Below are 19065 nucleotides of genomic sequence, written 5' to 3' on the forward strand. Positions count from 1 at the left end.
TTACATGCTACTGTTAGCCCAAACCAACACTACAGCAATAAGCTAACATGCTAGCAGCTATACAGTATGTTACATTGTGTTGTTACATATTTATCAAACTGAATGATAAATAATGTACTTTTTTCTTCTTTCATGTGCAGGTGCAGTTATCCTTTAACACAGATACCCTCTGCTGAAGCAGCAATTCATACAAGAAAAGAGAAAGAAGACAAAAAAAAAACGCCTTGAGAAAAGACTTAAGCCTGACCAGCGAGAGACATTCCTGAGTGTCTCCTTCTGTGGAAAAGATCCATCTAACTGGCCTTATGAAGAGATGTGCAATTTTTCTAGTTATGCACTGCTACAGCAGACCTAGGATTGCGCCCTGCTGAACACCGCCAGTACAAAGATGAGTGCAAGGCTCAAATATACAGTGCCTGGGAGTTACAATAAGATATCAGAGCAAAATAAACTGATATGGGGCACTGTATAAGACTCAGAGAAAGCCCTGCATACAGCCTGCCCTCTGCTATAAAGAACGCTTAAAAAAAGGGTGAGTTGTGTTTGGATTTTAAACTGAAGCCTGCTGGATAGGATGAAAAGAGAATGTATTTAATGAATGGACGTTCAGATTTGAGGATTTTCGACATTTGAAGAAAAAGGACTGAAGAGATTCTGGAATTATTTACATGTTCTTGCTGTTCTGAACTAGTGCTTTACAGCTGTTGATGTCATGAGATAACATATCATCCCTTACAAGGTATGACCATTTTTGGGTTCCGCCTTTGTACCATATGTTATTTTTATGACTGGATTTATTTCTTTTATTAATTTTCTCTGTTGAAACACTGATGTATCAACATGTCTTTTTGTAAAGTTGGACCTAATCTTTGTTAAAATGTCAAACCTGCCTTGAGAGCATGCTATAGAGTCAAGCCTGTGGTATGTCCTATATTTTTCTGTCTGTAGGTGGACGAATGATTTATTTTCCCTACTGAGAAGATTTTTCAAAGATATATGTGATCTGTTTGAATTGTTGAAGAATGCTTATGTACAAATGCACCTTCTGAGGAGCCGGGTTTAGGTATGAAATCTCAAAAAACAAACAAAAAAAAAGACAAAAAAAGACTTGAGATGATCATGATACAATGGCCTTTAGTTGTAATTGGTCAGAACCAGCCCTGAGGACACCATGTTTAAAACGACTGACCTTGTAATGAATGTAAATGGCATGAAAATGTTTGCACAGACTGGTACCTCCTCTTGAAACTTGGGTTTTGTCCCCTATTGAATTGATGAATGGAGCACTTTCTATAATTTTACGTTGATTTGGGTCATTCAGATTCTGTAATCATGGACTACAGTAACTTCTGCTATCTTCACTCTTAGGTTACATTTTATTTAAAGCATTGGGCAAATGCAAGTTCCTATGCGAGATGTCAGTGTACATACAGTAAATGTTCAAATAACTGTTTCGCCATCACTGTGAAGCCAAAGGTGAACTTTTGATTCACTGTTATTAAAAAAACAAAAAAACACAACAACAAAAACATAGATTTCAGGACTTTATCAGGAGCGTACAGGTTTTTTCTTGTGCTTTTTTGCGAGCCCTAATGGGACATGAATATGATTTGATTTTGATAATTATTCTCTGTAGTTATTTTTAGCCGGTTTATTGTAACTTGTCCTAAAAAGTGAAGAAGAGATGTGTTTTTCCTGAAATGGCTCAAAATCATGTGAATCGATGTACTGATGTGTCCAGGATTGTGTTTGCTGTAATTTCTCTTTGATCTGTGCTATTGCTTATTGAGAGTCTTCAATTCTGTTCAATGTGTGGCTCAAAGTGCTTTTGATTTCAGATTCTAATGATGGTTTGTGATCAGACAAAAGGCAGCAAGATTTTGAACATGATGTTCTCTATTTTCTGAGCATATTAGGAAGAAAGGAATCCTAGATCAACCTTGTCTTTTATTTTTCATGTGAAATGACCAAAGGCAAAACAAAGCATATTTTTAAATTTACAAACTAAATATGAGTTTCACATTTCTTTACGACAGAGAATATTTTGTTGTAAATAGAAGTTGAACATTAAAATCTGTTGATTAATGGTTCTTATTTAACGGAAACTAAAAGTGGTGTATGTTGGATATAAAATATGAACTGATGTTGATATTAGGGTTAAAGACACCAGCATCAAATTAAATGCTTGATTCCATATCAGAGGAATGTGCGGTGAATTGGTTTGAAAGTTGGGTTAAGAGACGATTTCATTTATTTACATGTGATAAAGCTTTACGTAAGTACTTGGATATAATCAATTGCTTTGTTTTTTCATGCACTGAACATTTTATTTCAATTCATTCCCAAATGAACCCCTCTTAACAGACTGACATGACTTCTAAGCTTGTTTCTGGTTATTCTGTTTCTCTGTTCTTGTGATGAGGTGTTTTTAATATGAACTGGAAAAGAAAAGAAAATAAACTGTTGAATTGTGCTGGTCTGAGTTATTTGGAACTTATTTGATTCATTATCTGGAACATGTACACATCTGCTCATCCAACATTTCTACTTTATACAAAGATTGAGACATTGCCCTGAGATTTGATGCCATTTAAGAGCTTTGTTGGTCAGTTTTGGAAAAAAACAAACACCACTCCAACTCATCCCACAGGGTTGAGCTGAAAACACAGATCTACAGTTCACCACACCAAATGGCTTTCTGTTCATGGATGTTTCACTGACTTGTAATACAGAGAACAGAGCCTTTGTGTTTGTTACCTTGGACTCAGCACTGCAGAAACTGCTCTATGTACTTTTTGGAGGAGGTCAGGAAACTACTCCCCCTCAAACTTAAGTTCAGGGCAGTGCTGTAAAAGTGAGTTACACTCTACATCTGTAGACCTAGCCCATTATCATATAAAGATACTGCTTGAGAAGGTTTTAAATAATAATATTTATTATTTCACTGTATATTTAAAAATCATGCTTGATTCATAATTCATTAGAATATCCCAAATGATATAGTTAATAAAAACAGTCCATAGTATTAATGTTATTGCTTGTTTAAATATGTGATTGTAGAAACTGTAGTGATAGTGTTGGTGGGTTAAAAACTGGAACATTCATGTTGTACATATATGAATCTCAGTAGATTCAGCTGTTATCCCTTTATGCTTCATCTTCATCGTAAAAATCCACTCCTGTAGCAGGCCTCTTCCTGCAAAAATCAACAAAGCAGACAATGAGAAAGGGCCATGTATCTAGTCTAATTGTGAGAGAGGCCTCTGTATGTGGCTGTGCATTTCAGGTAAATGTAATTAGTGAAAAATGTATTTTGTGAATATTTTTGTCAGAGTCACCTTCTTGTTCCTGGATTGATGAGTGAATCCCCTGGAAGGCGTTTTCTTACAGTTACCGTTGGCCCATTGTTCTGATTCCTAGGTTCAAAACCTAAACCAGAAAGCTGCTGTTATCATTTTTGTACAACCCCAATTCCAAAGACATAGAGGTAAAACATAAATAAAAACAGAATATGATGATTTGCAAATTCTTTTCAACCTCTATTCAGTTGAATACCCTACAATGAAAAGATATTTAATGTTCAAACTGATAAACCTTATTGCTTTATTGCAAATATGCACTCATTTTGAATTTGAGCCCTGCAGAAATCTCTGTAAGTAAGCGGCAACCTGGATTGTTGAGCATGTGTATATCAAGCAAGAATGGGAAAGAATTCCACCTACAAAGCTTCAACAATTAGTGTCCTCAGTTCCCAAATGCTTATTAAGTGTTGTTAAAAGGAAAGGTGATGTAATATAGTGGTAAACAGACCCCTGTCCCAACTTTTTGGGAACGTGTTGCAGGCCTCAAATTTGAAATGAGTGAATATTTGCAAAAAAAAAAAAAGAATTTTATTCGTTTGAACATAAAATATCTTGTCTTTGTAGTGTATTCAATTGAATATAGGTTGAAAAGGTTTTTCAAATTTGCAAATCATCGTATTCTGTTTTTATTTAGGTTTTACACAACGTCCCAACTTCATTGGAATTGGTGTTGTATTTTATTGTTGAACCCAAAATAATCTCCATTCATTATAATTCATTTTTAACATGACATTTATAACATTTTCCTGCCCATCCATATAGCTTCTTTGAAATTATATCTTTAAGGCTGATTTTTGTAAACAACCCCTGATCTCATTGGCTGACATGATGTAGCAGTCCATGCTGAAACCTACTATAGGATTTCCATAGACCAAATCAGGATGTTTGTAACTATAAAGGCTATACTTCACAATATTTAAAAGTTAATACAATTTAAACATACACATAAAGAACTGCTTGTAAAATAGTTTAGTTTTTTCAATATCATGGAATTTCTAATAAATCTTACATTAACCTTTTTGTCGTAAAGTGATTTTCACCCAGAAACTTGATTTTACACTTAGGGCACTTGGCAATATTTATCAGATGTGGGAAAAATCTATTTTATTGACATAGCCTGGTGCTGTTGCCCAAGCTGGGACTCAAACCCCAGTCTTCTATCTGGAGGGGAGCAGTGTCACCCATTGAATAGGTTGACATATATATATAAAAGCATCACGAAAATATTGGCTTTTAAACAGGTTGTTTTGCAGTATAGTTTTCTGTTGTGGACTGCATGAACTGATGTGTGAATAGTCCAATTCCAACTTTTAACCGTTGCTACATACCACATCAAACTGTCTCTCTTAAAACAGAGGACAGTTTGCTTTATGCTGATCTTAAAGTGTAAAAGTCTAAACCAGTACCAGATGATGTCACCACATACCAGTATTCTTTTTGTGCAGACTTTTAACCGGGAGTAATGTAGGTGTGGAATCTATTAAGAAACAAAAATATCAGACGTAAGAGCTTTGTTTTCAGAAGATAATATAAGGACAATAAACATGGCAAGCGCTTGTTTACCTGCAGATTCCAGCTGTGTTAAGCTGTCTGCCATTTTAAATAGCAAGTCTTTAAGCTCTGTCCTTCCCTCATGATCTGTGAGTTTAGAGAATGACAGGCTCAGTTCTGCTGAATCTGATCCCAGGTGAAGCACAGCACTGTCTTCCTGCAAGGACACGTAGGCACTGCCACTTTTACATGCTCCTCTGTCCCAGGACATCAAGAAAAAAAAAAAGGAAAAAAAAAAAAACAAGATCAGCATAAAACAGCTCAGTAATACATCACTAACACTAATGCATTCCTGCTTGTTTTGATAAATAAAGCAGTCTTACTTAAGTTTCAGAGCATAATCCTCTGTAGATTTCAATGACAACTTCTTCTTCTATAAAGGAACAAATAAAGGATTATTCTCTGCACTGAGGGTGGGCAACATAGCAGACATTCAATGAACAGTCGTAGTATTACACCCAGTGCTTTGCTTCTCTATTCACTGTCCACTCTTTCAGCTGTGCTGAACATACAGGTGAACTTTCTATTTATGCAGTTACTGACTGTAGCCCATCTGGTGTGGATCTGCATACTTTAACCCATTTGTGCTTCAATGTTCAGGACCCCACAGAGCAGGTGTTATTTGGCTGGTGACTCATTCTCACCGTTTCAGAGACACCAGCATGGTGGTCATGTGTTAGTGTGTGTTGTGCTGCTATGAGTGGATCAGACAGTCCAGTGCGGCTGGAGTTTTAAACCCCCCGGGTCACTGCTGGACTGAAAATTGTGCATTTACCAAAAATTTCCACCACCCAAAATAATCACAATGCTCTTTGGTTGTTCCAACCATGGAAAAATAGGACAGAGAAACAGACAGGCTAGAGTGAAGAACTACAAAGTTCCATATACAGTCAGTGGACAGTGAGGGTAGAAACAAAGCAGTGGTAATATTATGCCTGATCAGTGTATAACAGCAAAATATTTTCAATATATATGATATGCATCATGATATTTAGCTGAAATTCAAAGTATTTGTTGGATTAAATAAATGCTATATAACTCCACAAAAGTTCATTTTTAGTTTGTTTTTACTATCACGTAATTAAGAATCTGGAGAACACCATATTAAAATGAAATTCCTGCATTATGAAAGGGTTTTGATTCAAACAAGACCATTAGTTGATCTTATTTACTATTACATACTATTATAAGTGAAAGTACTGGCTTTTAACATTAATTTAAAAGTTTATTTATTATTTATTTGCAAAGCAAGTTCAAAGCTTTACATCTATGACACTCTGCCCTGCTTTCAACTAATTACCTTGAATATCCTGAGCACTGTATGTTTTGTTTGTTTAGTATGTGTGCATTCAATAAGACCTTGTATACATAACTGGCAAAATGAAATGATCATGTATATCAACATTTGGGAACTTACAAACTGAGACAAGCTTTCCTCTGACAGATCTGCTTTCCAAACCTCTTCGCCATTACTCAGCCTGAGGAACATATCAAAACTGATGATAATATCATATTTCTCTCCAGTGTATATTAAAGTATGTGTGTTCAGAGTCTGCACTTGTTTGAGTCGCAGCATCTACTCACCCAATACCTATTCCTTCAGCCTTTTTATGCGTGAAACAGACATATTGTGAGCGGTCCTTCTGGTCTGTCCAGGTACAGAGAAGGGTTCTGGACTGAGAGACAGTTTGGTCCATTTCAAAAACAGCACACAAACCACAGAGACACAAATAAATAAACAGACTAAATTTCAGGGACTCCTTTTTCGCTTAACGCGCAACACGCACTTCCTGCTTGAAGCGGCATTTTACAAAATAAAAGTCTTTGAGAAAGTGTGGACGTGCCAACTTCTAGGTTGACTGTATACATCATATTTTATAAATTGCACAGGTTTTTATTTTCTGTATTTAGTAAAAAGTCGCGGTATGCAATGTCATTATCTGGGCAGCTGAAGTCGAGATAGTTACATTTTTAATCCGCTCCCCCAGTTCGGTTTGGTGATCTTTTTCCATTTCTGAGGTCTGGGAGTGTGTTATTGAAGTGTGTTGAGGGTGTGTATTATGCTGAGTGTGTGGAGATGGGCTGTGAGTCTCGGACCCGGAGCCTCCAGGTGTTTAACACGGAGCTGAGTGCGGACAGTGTGGAATGGTGCCCTGTCGCTCAGTGGAGTCACATTTTGGCCTGTGGAACTTACCAGCTACAGAAAGACGACGTGAGTTCAAAAGTAAAACCCATGGCTTTTTCAAAATTTCTGTATAATACAATAGCTACAGTGAGTGGAAAGTGAGTGAACTAGTGTTTAAAAACTCCAGCAGCACTGCTGTGTCTGATCCACACGTACCAGCACAACACACACTACGTCACTGTAGTGCTGAAAATGATCCTCAAATATCATAGCTGCCCTTTGGAGGTCCTGGGGTGATTCTGACTACTGAAGAACAGCATAGAAGAGGCATAACAAAGTCTTGAATATATATATATATATATATAACACTTGATTTCTAGGCATTGCCAATGCATTTACAAGAATCCTACTATATAGAGCATTTTAAAAAAAGGTTATTTACACTGCTTAAACTCTGCATAAAGCACTGAAGTGGGCGGGGACAATTATAGGAGCAATATATGCAAAAGCAATGGGCAGGTGACAAGAAGACCAACGCACCAAGAAATTATGAATTAATGTCATCAGGGAGAGGTGCTTGGTACATAGCTCATCTACATGCCCTGGAGGGAGCACCACACTCATACATTCACTCACAGATACTTTTGAGTTGACAATCCACCTACAAATGTGGGAGGAATCTGGAGCACCCGGAGCAAACCCATGCGGACACAGGGAGAACACACCAAACTCCTCACAGACAGTAACCTGGAGCAGGGCTCGAACCCACAACCCGGAGTGCCAGAACCCTGAAACTGTGACACTACCCGCTGTGCTACCATGCCGTCCAGTTTGGGAACATGTTCAAATTTTATAAATGTCTGTTTTTTTTTGTTTGTTTTTTTGTGTGTGTATATTATTATTACCAATAAATTTAGTTCTTAAAGAAATTAAAGTCTTTGTGTGTAGTTTGCTCAATTTTTAAACTGCAATAAATTCCATCTGGTCAGTTTCACTCAGTAGTTTAATTCCACAGTTGTAATGACTTTAGTGTTTGGGTTATGCTGTGTAATTGTTCTGTGTACTTAAGCTGTTTGCTCTGTCTTCTGAAGGCAGGAGAAGAGTCCACAACTCCAAACCGAACTGGCCGTCTGTACCTGTTCCAGTTTCTTTCTCAGGGAGATTTCACCCCACCACTAACTGAAATTCAGAGATTCGATACACCAGCTATACTAGATCTCAAATGGTAAATACATCTGATATGGGATTAAATTTACATTTACTTTAAAGGTACAATAAGTCAGTTTTACAAATATTTTAAGAAAGTGGTTATTTATTATTATTATTTTCTTTCTAAAACAGAACTGGCATGAGGTGAAGAATCATGTGCTGTTGCTGTTTTATAATGTGAAGAAAAATCACATGAGAAAATAACATGACGATTGCTCCTTTAAATACTTTAAGTTGCTTTTTTGCTGTTTAATTACCATCAGGTGTCATATACCAGTGTCTGAGCGTCCCGTCCTGGGGATGGCCACAGCTAATGGAGAGATACAGTTACACAGACTCATTGATGGACAGGTATTTGACATATACTTTGTAAATGTAGTATAGGGGCTTGTTGTTATTCACCCATCTATTGACTGCTATTTGTCTTCCTAACATTCTGAGCAGCAAAGTAACAGTTTGGAGCATGTGCTGAGCACAAAATTGGGCCCGGACAGGTTAGCATTGTCTCTTGACTGGTCAACAGGGAGAGGTGAAAGGTAAGAAACTCAGATTATAAAAATATATATATGCATTATGGCTACATAATACAATCCTCATGGTTCTGATATTTGTATTGAATATTAGGTGTCAGGTGTTGGGAAACTCATAGAGGTCTGTTAACATACTTAACTAAGCCCTACCACATTTCTGACACCTGAAATCCTCCAAAGATGCTGATGTTTTGTGTCTTTGTGCCTTCTTTTCACATGAAATATTTACATTGATTACAGAAAAGCAAATGTTGACTCAGTGTAGAGATAACTTTGTAAAGCATGGTTCTACTGCTGCTTCTACAGTGTCTTATACTTGAAAGGTGTGATATGCAGCAATTCATGTGTTGTGTGTTTGTTGTGAAAATGCCCATCCATTTCATATTTTATGGCACTACTGGTTTTGCATATTAGATTGTTGCACCAGATTTTTACACTACACTACTGAGCCTGTAATAAGCTTTTCTCTCTTTGTTTCCAGCAGTGACATACGTGTGGTGTCTAGTGACTCAACAGGCTCGTTGAGTGTGCTGTCTCTTGGGGATTCCAGCTTGAATGTCGTCTCCCAGTGGAAAGCTCATGATTTTGAGGCCTGGATCTCAGCTTTCAGTTACTGGGACACACAGCTGGTTTTTTCAGGTGAGACGTAGTTTTTAGAAATGGGACCCTGTCATCCTTTTTGCAGTGTATTATCATATAAATATAACATGCAATTTAACCTCATTTTTCATATTTGTGTCTCATCTTTCATCATATGTGGCGTTAAAGTGATATAAATCAGTTGTATGTTTGAAAAAAATAAGCAACTCGCCAATCAGGACTGTGTGTGTGATTCCATGTTTATAGCCATGGCAGTGTAGACAAACCCATGTTATCAGGGTTGGGGAGGGTGTGTTGCACAAAGCAAGGTTTCTCTGTTCAGCAGATAACATAAGCCTATATGGTGAGTGTACTGAGGTTCTGATTTGCTGCCATCACAACCTCTAGGTGGATTGGTAGTTGTTGAGGTGCTTTTGGGAGTCTAGAAAAGTGTTATATATGTGTAATAAAAAATCATTTATTTTGTCAGCTTTTTTTCTATTGGACAGGCTACTTACACCATCTAATAAACAGAGAAATTCTGCTTCATGGAAAAACCCCAAGGACATCTCTTAGTTTAAACTTTGCCTGAATTTAACCCTATCTGGCAAAAGTTGAATTTTGAATTTGCATGAGGTGTCAGATTACAGAGGTGTTCAACTTGGATATGTCTTGGCAGATAAACGAAACAGAAATTTGGCCATCAATCAAACACTGTTTAAAATGTTGTATATTTTGAAAATGCATAACATATAAAACGCAGAAGTTATGTGTATATGTTAATCGATGTGTTTAAAACACTGGTTCACAATAGTGCCTTTTATTTCTAATACACCTTATTCTAATGAATATAAAATGTTGAAGTGACGCTGATCTAAAGGAAAGAAATACACAGTTGTATCATTTTAATCAGTTATGCTTGCCCTTAAGTGTGTCTTTATTTGACCATTGTGTTTGTGATGACATTGGTGTTCATGGCTGTGTCAGGTGGTGATGACGGCAAACTTAAAGGCTGGGATCTGAGACTGGGTCCTTCCTCCCCCACTTTCACCAGTAAAAGGTGAGCAGCTGGCTCAAGTCAAACTATAATAAAACACCCAATTAAAAACAAAGCAAAAAAAAAAAAACCCACAAGACTCAGATCTTTAGTCGGATTGTGAGTCATTGCCATTCCATCATCTGTTTTGTCAGTACTTCATCATGGTGTATGTGCATTATTTCTTGTCCTTTTATTTCTTAGCTGTTAAAGACCTCATTTGCTGAAAACTTTTTCCACTGGGCAAAATTAAAATAAAAATAAAAACTCAGTGATGTGCAAATCATTTAAACAATATACAAACCGGATTCCAAAAAAGTTGGGACACCAAACAAATTGTGAATAAAAACTGAATGCAATGATGTGGAGGTGCCAACATCTAATATTTTATTCAGAATAGAACACAAATCACAGATCAAAAGTTTAAACTGAGAGAATGTATCATTTTAAGGGAAAAATGTTGTTTCAAAATTTCATGGCGTCAACAAATAAAAAAAAAGTTGGGACAAGGCTATTTTTTTACCACTGTGGCATCCCCCCTTCTTCTTACAACACTCAACAGAGGAGACCAGTTTCTCAAGTTTAGAAATAGGAATGCTCTCCCATTCATGTCTAATACAGGCCTCTAAGTGTTCAATCGTCTTGGGCCTTCTTTGTTGCACCTTCCTCTTTATGATGCGCCAAATGTTCTCTATAAGTGAAAGATCTGGACTGCAGGCTGGCCATTTCAGTACCCGGATCCTTCTCCTACGTAGCCATGATGTAGTGATTGCTGCAGAATGTGGTCTGGCATTATCTTGTTGAAAAATGCAGGGTCTTCCCTGAAAGAGATGACGTCTAGATGGGAGCATATGTTGTTCTAGAACCTGAACATAGTTCTCTGCATTAATGGTGCCTTTCCAGACATGCAAGCTGCCCATGCCACAAGCACTCATGCAACCCCATACCATCAGTGATGCAGGCTTCTGAATGGAGCATTGATAACTTGGGTTATCCTTGTCCTCTCTGGTCCGGATGACATGGCGTCCCAGTGTTCCATAAAGAACTTCAAATTGTGACTCAACTGACCACAGAACAGTCTTCCATTTTGCCACACATTTTTAAAGACCCCTGGCCCAGTGCAAACGTCTGAGCTTGTGGAGCTTGCTTAGAAATGGCTTCCTCTTTGCACTGTAGAGTTTCAGCTGGCAACAGCGGATGGCACGGTGGATTGTGTTCACTGACAATGCTTTCTGGAAGTATTCCTGAGCCCATTCTGTTATTTCCTTGACAGTGGCATTCCTGTTTGAGGTGCAGTGACGTTTAAGGGCCCGGAGATCACGAGCATCCAGGAGAGTTTTATGGCCTTGACCCTTACGCACAGCAATTGTTCCAGATTCTCTGAATCTTTTGATGATGTTATGCACGGTTGATGACGATAACTTAAAAGTCTTTGCTATTTTACGCTGGGTAACACCATTCTGGTATTGCTGCACTATCTTTCTGCGCAACAATGGTGGACTTGGTGATCCTCTTACCATCTTCAGAGAGACACTGACACTTTTTTTATACCCAATCATGTTGTCAATTGACCTAATTAGTGTTTATTGGTCTTCCAGCTGTTCGTTATATGCTCAATTTCCTTTTTCCAGCCACTTATTGCTACTTGTCCCAACCTTTTTGGGATTTGTTGACACTGAAATTTTGAATCAACATATTTTTCCTTTAAAATGTTACATTTACTCAGATTAAACTTTTGATCTGTCATCTATGTTCTATTACGAATAAATTATTGACATTTGCCATCTCCACATCATTGCATTCAGTTTTTATTCACAATATGTTTAGTGTCCCAACTTTTTTGGAATCCGGTTTGTATTTAAAGTAATACCTTGACTTACGAGTTTAATTTGTTCTGTGACAGAGCTCGTAAGTCAGTTTGCTCCTTTATCAAATTAAATTTTTTCCTTAAAATGAATTAAATGCTATTAATCCATTCTTTATATATGTACTTTATAAATAACAAATAATGTATAAAATATAATAATACATAATAAGAGAGAATGTAAGATTAAACTGGTTCTGTTAAGTGTATTTAAATTGAAGATTAGACAAAGACACTGGCGGAGGAGGTTGGGGGAATTTCTCTTTTTTTGCTCTGTCATTTAACTTCCTCACTGCACACAATGCTACAAAAAATAGAGATAGGACAGAGATGTTTGCACAGCAAGACAAGCAGGTGAACTGAATGCTCGCTGGGCTACATTTGACGAGTGGCGTAAGCTCACTCACTCGTAACTCAGATCTCGTCTTGCATCATAAAGCTAGAAATCGACTGGTTTCACTATATTTGAAAATAGCACAAAGACATTTCAAATATTGAAAATTTTATTTATGTATTTATTTATTGCAACTTTTTTTTTTTTAAATTTGGGACAGGGTTAATATTTACCACTGTGTTACATCATCTCTTCTTTTAACAAGAAGCTATAAATTTGTGAATTGAGGGGACCACTGACTGTAGTTTTCACATTTTTATTTGTTGGATTACAGGACCCTATTCCATGTTGGAATGGCAGTTGCCTATATTTTGTGTATTTATGTAATTTTTCTAACAACAGGCATTCTATGGGAGTTTGCAGCATACACAGCAACCCTCACCGAGAGCACATTTTAGCTACTGGAAGGTAAGTCAAATCTGGTCTCACTGTAATGGAAGATTAGCCTTGTCTACGACTGTATTATTGTATAAGCTGTATGTACTGATATGTGCAGTTATGATGAAAACGTGCTGTTGTGGGACGAGAGGAACATGCGGCAGCCCCTCAGTGAGACTGCAATGGGTGGAGGAGTGTGGAGGCTCAAGTGGCATCCCACCCAAGAACACTTGCTTCTGGCAGCATGTATGCACAACGACTTCCATATTCTTCACTGCCAGCGAGCTATGGGTGAGCCAAAACATGCAGCAGCCTGGTGTATGTTCTGCCTACTTTTCCATTTATTCTAAAAAGACTTTTAAATAATGGTTTGGCCAAAATCTACATTTACATTTGAAGTTTTTCTCTGGAGTGCTGAGTAATGCCAATGAGTAATGGACTCTCATAGAAAGTTCTGGCAACATGAGATGTTTGGTCCAAAAAATCTTTCAGTGTGAACAAGGTTACAATGCATATTTGAAAGAAACCAATGAACTGAATCTTAGAATGACAGCTTTTTCAGCACATAAGAGACCCAAGTGTGTCATAGAATTTGGCTGAGCTTTCAGCTGCTGTGATTTATATTGAGACTATAAAGACTCAATCTCATAATTAATATCAAAATGTAATTTTTATAAAATTGCAGTGTAATCTGAAATGTGAATGTAAATGCCCAGCTCATATTACTATTGAAAATACACATTTGCATTTACAGTGCATTTTTATTTAATTTAGTCATAGCCGAGATTAGGTTCCGTGTCATTATTTCAATGTTATTTAGACTGAAATGTATTTCCCAAAGTAGAATAACATTTTTATGATTTTAATGCTTTGTATAAACTTGTATAACTCTGAATCAGAATTCTCTGGAATATCATGACGTTATCGGAATCAATATATTCTCTGAAACAAAATTAGCAGCAGATTTATTTTGTTCGATTTGCTTCGTTCAGTAGATGGAAATGAAGGGTCCTGTCCCATCCTGGCTTCTTACATCCTGCACAACTCCTTAGCCTATGGAGCAGATTGGTCTTGGCTTCCTCTGAGTAGCCCTCCACCCTTATCCCCTCTGGAAGCAGCTCCAGCAAGTGTGGAGGTCTTAGAGCCAGGAGGCCACCTTCGGATTCAGTATGAGTCTCCAACTGCCAGCTTTGACACCTCACTCGAGGATGACAGTGGACGATACATCCCTGACCATTCTCCTCCTCCAGTCAAGACCACCCTGCCATCAGCAGCTCCTCTCCCCAGCCTGGGGGACAACCCAGCTTCCATGTCCTACCTGCTGGCCACATGCTCTTTCTATGACCACATGCTGCATGTGTGGAGATGGGACTGGAATCCAAAGGAGACTGAGACAGAATCAAAAGAGGCCGAGCCTGCTCCCTCATCCTAAGCAGTCACTCTGGACGACGTACCAGATACCAGCTGACATACTGATACCAGCTAAGGTTTTATAAAACAGACAGGTGTAATAAATAGATGGAATATTCAAAAGAATTGTCTGATGATTATCAATTGATGAGAATGTTATGTTGCTTTGCAGCCTTTATAGCACAGGCCAACTGACACAAATCTGCTGGCATGTATTCTGAAGTGTAAACTGGTATTTTTATTTTGGAATATAATGGGGATTAGGTTTAAAACTTATTGTATTCCTTTTAAGGAAACGGGTCTGTTTTTTAAAAATAATATGCATCATAGTAAATAGGAATCCAAATATCTGCATTATTTAGATATGAAACAATCATGTTTTTGTTGTGGAATGTTTCACTGTAGATCATCAGGAGTAGCGATAGGATCCAGATGTGCAATGTATACAAATCTAATAAAATGGTTATATTTCCTATTCAAACCAACGGATGAGTCAACAGGTGTATGTCATGTTGATAATGTTAAATGTGGGGAAACATATTTTAGGCCAAATACAAGTAAAAACTATGGTAAATCAGTGTTGCATTTCATGTTCCTATAGTCATTGTGCCTTTCAGCTTCCTGGTACACAACCTCAGAGCATTACACTGTGTTTACTCTGGTCCGGTGTGACACTGCAATTGAACAGATCCTGTTCATTTTCAAAGAGAGATGTCTGTTACTTCTGGATGTTCTGTCCAGACCATTAAGTTCAGAGGATGTGTTTGGGCAAATAATGCTGAATGCATATTTATACTTAGTTGCTAAAGTCCATTTGACAAAGTATTGTATGTAAACGTCCTACAAAATAGCAGTTAGTCATCTCGGCCTGCTTGCCCCCAAAAACTAATCTTTTTTTTTTTTTTAATAATTAAGAACATTTATTTTCGGATTATTAGAAAATCTAAGTATTTCGGGCAGCACAGTGGCATGGCAGGTAGTGTTGCTGTCAGGGTCCCAAAGCATGGATAAATAGGGAAGGTTGCTTGAAGGGATACGACGTAAAAACTGTGCCAGATCTGCGGTGCGGATCGCGGTTGACCCACTGGGGGGACCCCTTACAGGGGCAGCCGAAAGGAGGAGGAAATGTAAATATTTTATAATTAGAAATACTTTGTTTTACTTGGATGACACATTTGTTAATGCTTACAAGCTCGCTGAATGCATTTATAAGCACAAGTCTTGTGCCAAATACCAGAAGAACATAAATGCAGCCATGTGGTGCAAGATTTGTCTGGTGCATTGAATTCAGTCAAGTCAAGCTGAATTTGATGCAAATTAAATGAGACTGGACTGTCCACTCAGAGTGCAAATCTGAATCGTGTTAAATTTATGAACATTCTGGTAGAGAATGATGGAAAAGCTTATTGCAGTATCAGAGTTCCCTGTCCTTCTTGACCCATCCCTGCCAAATAATAGGGATCACCACAACAATGCATGGTATAAAGATGCAAGTTGAGAGTGTCTGGTCTGAGTTGTATTATGGAATACTTCTATTAGAAAAACAAACATGCTTAGATTAGCTATATTATGCTGCTCATTAGCTAGTGTAATGTTATGTAAATTTGTCAAACTTTTGTAGACTGTATTATGTTCCTCTTATGTTAAAGCACATAGCATCTGATGCATAATAAATCTGCTCATTACTAAAGTTCAGACTTATTTTAAAATAGTTAAAAAAAAAAAAATAGGCTATTTGCCCATGTTTGACATGAATATTTAAATAAAGCTCAAATTCTTCTATTTGTTTCTTATACAGTTGAGTGTAATATACATAAGTTAGACATACACATTAAACAGAAATAGCAATAAGTGTGCTATAAATGCATGTTTTATTTCTTATGGAAAACTACTGACTGAAGATATTAACAAGCCGAATGGTACAGCATATGCTATAGGAGTCGGAATAGAGTTGAATGTAACAACCTGTTCTCTTGACACCTCTACAGTCATCTGCAGAAGTCTTAAGAATTTCAAGCAGTTTGTGCAGTCCACACAACAGTAAAAAAGTTTAAATAAATGTACATTCAACGCATGAAATTCTTGGGATATAATTTGAACAACTTTCCATCCTGTGTTTTCTCTAATCCATATTTTTCCAGATTGTCCTTGTCAAATGTGCCAGCTTCAATGTCCCTCTCAATCTGTGGTGCCACCACCTGAGCAAACAGTTCCTCTGCCGTCATGGTCTGCTCCGTCCCTGATGGAGCCTTGTAGGACACATAGGGTTTCAGGTTAAATCCTTCAAGGTTTGGCACTACAATCTCAGGAATCATTTCCTGCACACGGATGAATTTCCTGCTGGACGTCACCACTCCGGCTGGCATGGCCCCCCTGCTTTTGTAAAACGTCCGAGGCCCACGTTTGCTTGTCATCTCAGCAGTGCGGTCAGCCCCCCGGACCATGCCACGGGTCAGTGCTGATAACAGCCCCATCACCTCTAGGTCAGCCTGGACAGAAACAGTAGTTAAATGCTTCAGTTTTAGTTAGAATCTGAATAAAGTGACTCAGCTTGTAAAAATACAGGGTATAGGTTTGCTTTAATGCTGCTGAATGAGACTAAAGGTCTTGACTGTTAAAAAAATGTATGGACAAATACATTTTTCAAAAAATAGGCTTATTATGACTAACAGCATGGGGCACCACAGGTAGTGTTGCTTTAAGACAGTTCCAGGGTCCTGGGGATGTGGGTTTGAGCACCTTCTCAGGTCTCTGTGAGGAGTTTGGTATGTTATTCTACCTAGGTGTGAGTGAATATGCGAGTGTGTGGTGCCCTGTGATGGACTTTAACCCCATCCAGGGAGTATTCCTTCCTTGTCCCCAGTGATTCTGCATAGGCTCGGGACACATCACGGACACACCCTGAACTGGACTAGAGGTTAGAGAAAATCAATCAATCTATAAATGACTGACTGAAATGGTGGCACACCTGTACCCTTAGTCAAGGTTCTGGAGGATGAATCTGTATCTTATTTTCAAATCAGAGAAATGTTTAGAACAGCCTCTGCATAATTTGTCATCAAAACACAGCTAATTAAACTCAATCAACACAGGAAAATGTTATGTAGGAAGTTATATCAAAGTGCGATGTAACCTCCACACTATTGAGCTACAATATGACAAAAATACAGCCAGAAGACAGTATAAACTTTACGCTTCGACTTCAGTTTACAAATCATTCAATACACAACTGGTCCACACCATCTTCACACAACCCTCCCATTCTCACCACCAGCTCAAGCTTGTGCAGTAAACCTTGCCTCACACGTTGATGGGATTGGTTCTTTAGGTTTATGATGCAAGAAATCCTGGCAGACTTAACACACCAATTTCAGAATGTCTTAAAACGCTCCGCCATGAACCTGACTGCTTATTTCACTCACGAACCGTCTTCTAGTACATCAAAATGGCCATGTTAGAGAGGTTACACACTGGAGGTGGTCTTTAAGGATACAATATTAGTATTAGCTAACATTTTTCCTCGACTAAACTGCTATCATTCCACAACAAGTAACGGAAAAACATCTAATAAATGCTCTCCAATCTGCAGTCTGCGTCTTATCCTACAGCTTCTTTTTCGAAATTACTTTTCCACCTTAAAATAATTCAGACGTTCCTGCTCTACTACCGTTTAAGGTGGAAAGGGAAATCTGAGGAGCAAGCCGACTTCATTTTACTTAAACCCCCGGTAATAAGACGGGATATATTTACGTTCGCCTCCCGAAAACCAAACGTGGAATCTGTGGTCATAAAATTCCGAGTAAAACAAGTCCGATAATATAAGAAATGGTAAACGTTTATTAAATTTCACACTCACCTTGAACCGCGTGTACCACCAGAAAGGTCCGTTTGCAAAATCACTCAGTGGGCGTTTAAAAGAGCTCGCTCCTGATTGGCCGAGCAGCGCAACACGGACTAATCCGAGCACGGAACACTGGCGGAGGGTTTCTAAGAGGGAATATGAGCGAATGTGTTGATTGAACAAGTCAAGTTTGTTGTGGACAAAAGGAGAGGAGAGAGGAGGGGGACGAGGGAACAATTCAGCAAAGTAAGCAATGCGTTTCCTTAAGTGATTCCAGCGCGTTATTCTGGTATTACCGTTCATTCGTTGGAGAAAGAATCTTATTTTGGAGTTGGTGTCTGGTTTTCTGTGTCTGTTTACTCTGAGCGGCGAGGTCTGTGTGTAAACAGCAGCACTAAGAGTAGTCAGAGGAAATCTTAATTCTGACCCAGACCTCTTCCCCCTGACATTATACACATTCATGAAATTGCACAGGGGCTTTCCCTCTCTGCTGTTGCAGTTTACTGTGGAGTTTTGTTGGTGCTTTCTGGAGCCTTTGACCTCCAGTTGAACGAGTGCGAAGGCGAGATTGCTGTAGGGCGGGGGTCCGGTTACAGTGCACTTCTGCTCTGCTTCTTTAACTGCAGGTGTGGAGCTCTGTCAGATGCATTTGTTTACAACAGTCTGGCTCCCATAGCCAAGTACTATATATATTTTTTGGGTGTGTTACTCTTTGTTCATATATATGTAATGTTGCTGCATTCTGTGACTTAGTAATGATTTATGATGTGTGATTTTACAACAGAG

The 19065-nt window shown here is 38.2% G+C and overlaps 5 protein-coding genes across 8 annotated transcripts in view; 3 read left to right on the forward strand and 2 right to left on the reverse strand.

Annotated features, from left to right (window-relative positions):
* LOC136679749 (ATP-binding cassette sub-family A member 2-like) overlaps positions 1 to 2729 on the forward strand; it is an 86249-nt gene extending 83520 nt beyond the window's left edge. Inside the window, exon 49 of the mRNA XM_066658418.1 lies at positions 141 to 2729. Within this exon, the coding sequence (XP_066514515.1) occupies positions 141 to 176 (36 nt within the window). The 3' untranslated portion in view covers positions 177 to 2729. The remainder of the gene's footprint in view (positions 1 to 140) is intronic.
* A 210-nt stretch (positions 2730 to 2939) lies between these two features.
* On the reverse strand, positions 2940 to 6714 carry LOC136678324 (protein PAXX-like). The gene is made up of 7 exons (XM_066656341.1): positions 6498 to 6714; positions 6331 to 6391; positions 5237 to 5286; positions 4926 to 5110; positions 4789 to 4839; positions 3339 to 3429; positions 2940 to 3196 (listed from the first exon to the last, which is right to left on the reverse strand). The coding sequence occupies exons 1-7, from the start codon at positions 6608 to 6610 to the stop codon at positions 3148 to 3150; spliced, it is 600 nt and encodes a 199-aa protein (XP_066512438.1). The 5' UTR covers positions 6611 to 6714; the 3' UTR covers positions 2940 to 3147.
* LOC136678323 (diphthine methyltransferase-like) lies at positions 6701 to 14965 on the forward strand. 3 transcript variants are annotated; one of them, XM_066656339.1, is made up of 9 exons: positions 6701 to 7137; positions 8130 to 8263; positions 8511 to 8598; positions 8692 to 8783; positions 9259 to 9416; positions 10344 to 10416; positions 12993 to 13058; positions 13147 to 13319; positions 14024 to 14965. In XM_066656339.1, exons 1-9 carry the CDS (start codon positions 6991 to 6993, stop codon positions 14458 to 14460), a joined length of 1368 nt encoding a protein of 455 aa, XP_066512436.1. In that variant the 5' UTR covers positions 6701 to 6990; the 3' UTR covers positions 14461 to 14965. The 3 variants fall into 3 exon arrangements, with proteins under 3 accessions (XP_066512436.1, XP_066512435.1, XP_066512437.1); XM_066656338.1 differs by having other exon boundaries at positions 6704 to 7137; positions 14021 to 14963; XM_066656340.1 differs by having other exon boundaries at positions 6706 to 7125; positions 14021 to 14961.
* A 1307-nt stretch (positions 14966 to 16272) lies between these two features.
* LOC136679036 (large ribosomal subunit protein mL41-like) lies at positions 16273 to 18421 on the reverse strand. 2 transcript variants are annotated; one of them, XM_066657302.1, is made up of 2 exons: positions 18189 to 18272; positions 16273 to 16927 (listed from the first exon to the last, which is right to left on the reverse strand). In XM_066657302.1, the coding sequence occupies exons 1-2, from the start codon at positions 18225 to 18227 to the stop codon at positions 16505 to 16507; spliced, it is 462 nt and encodes a 153-aa protein (XP_066513399.1). In that variant the 5' UTR covers positions 18228 to 18272; the 3' UTR covers positions 16273 to 16504. The 2 variants fall into 2 exon arrangements, with proteins under 2 accessions (XP_066513399.1, XP_066513400.1); XM_066657303.1 differs by lacking the exon at positions 18189 to 18272 and adding an exon at positions 18295 to 18421 and having other exon boundaries at positions 16274 to 16927.
* Positions 18422 to 18432: 11 nt separating this feature from the next.
* LOC136679035 (patatin-like phospholipase domain-containing protein 7) overlaps positions 18433 to 19065 on the forward strand; it is a 30994-nt gene continuing 30361 nt past the window's right edge. Inside the window, exon 1 of the mRNA XM_066657301.1 lies at positions 18433 to 18525. The gene's annotated coding sequence lies outside the window, so the exon portion shown is untranslated. The remainder of the gene's footprint in view (positions 18526 to 19065) is intronic.

This window comes from Hoplias malabaricus, chromosome Y (genome assembly GCF_029633855.1).
Source record: "Hoplias malabaricus isolate fHopMal1 chromosome Y, fHopMal1.hap1, whole genome shotgun sequence".
Classification (NCBI taxonomy): domain Eukaryota; kingdom Metazoa; phylum Chordata; class Actinopteri; order Characiformes; family Erythrinidae; genus Hoplias; species Hoplias malabaricus.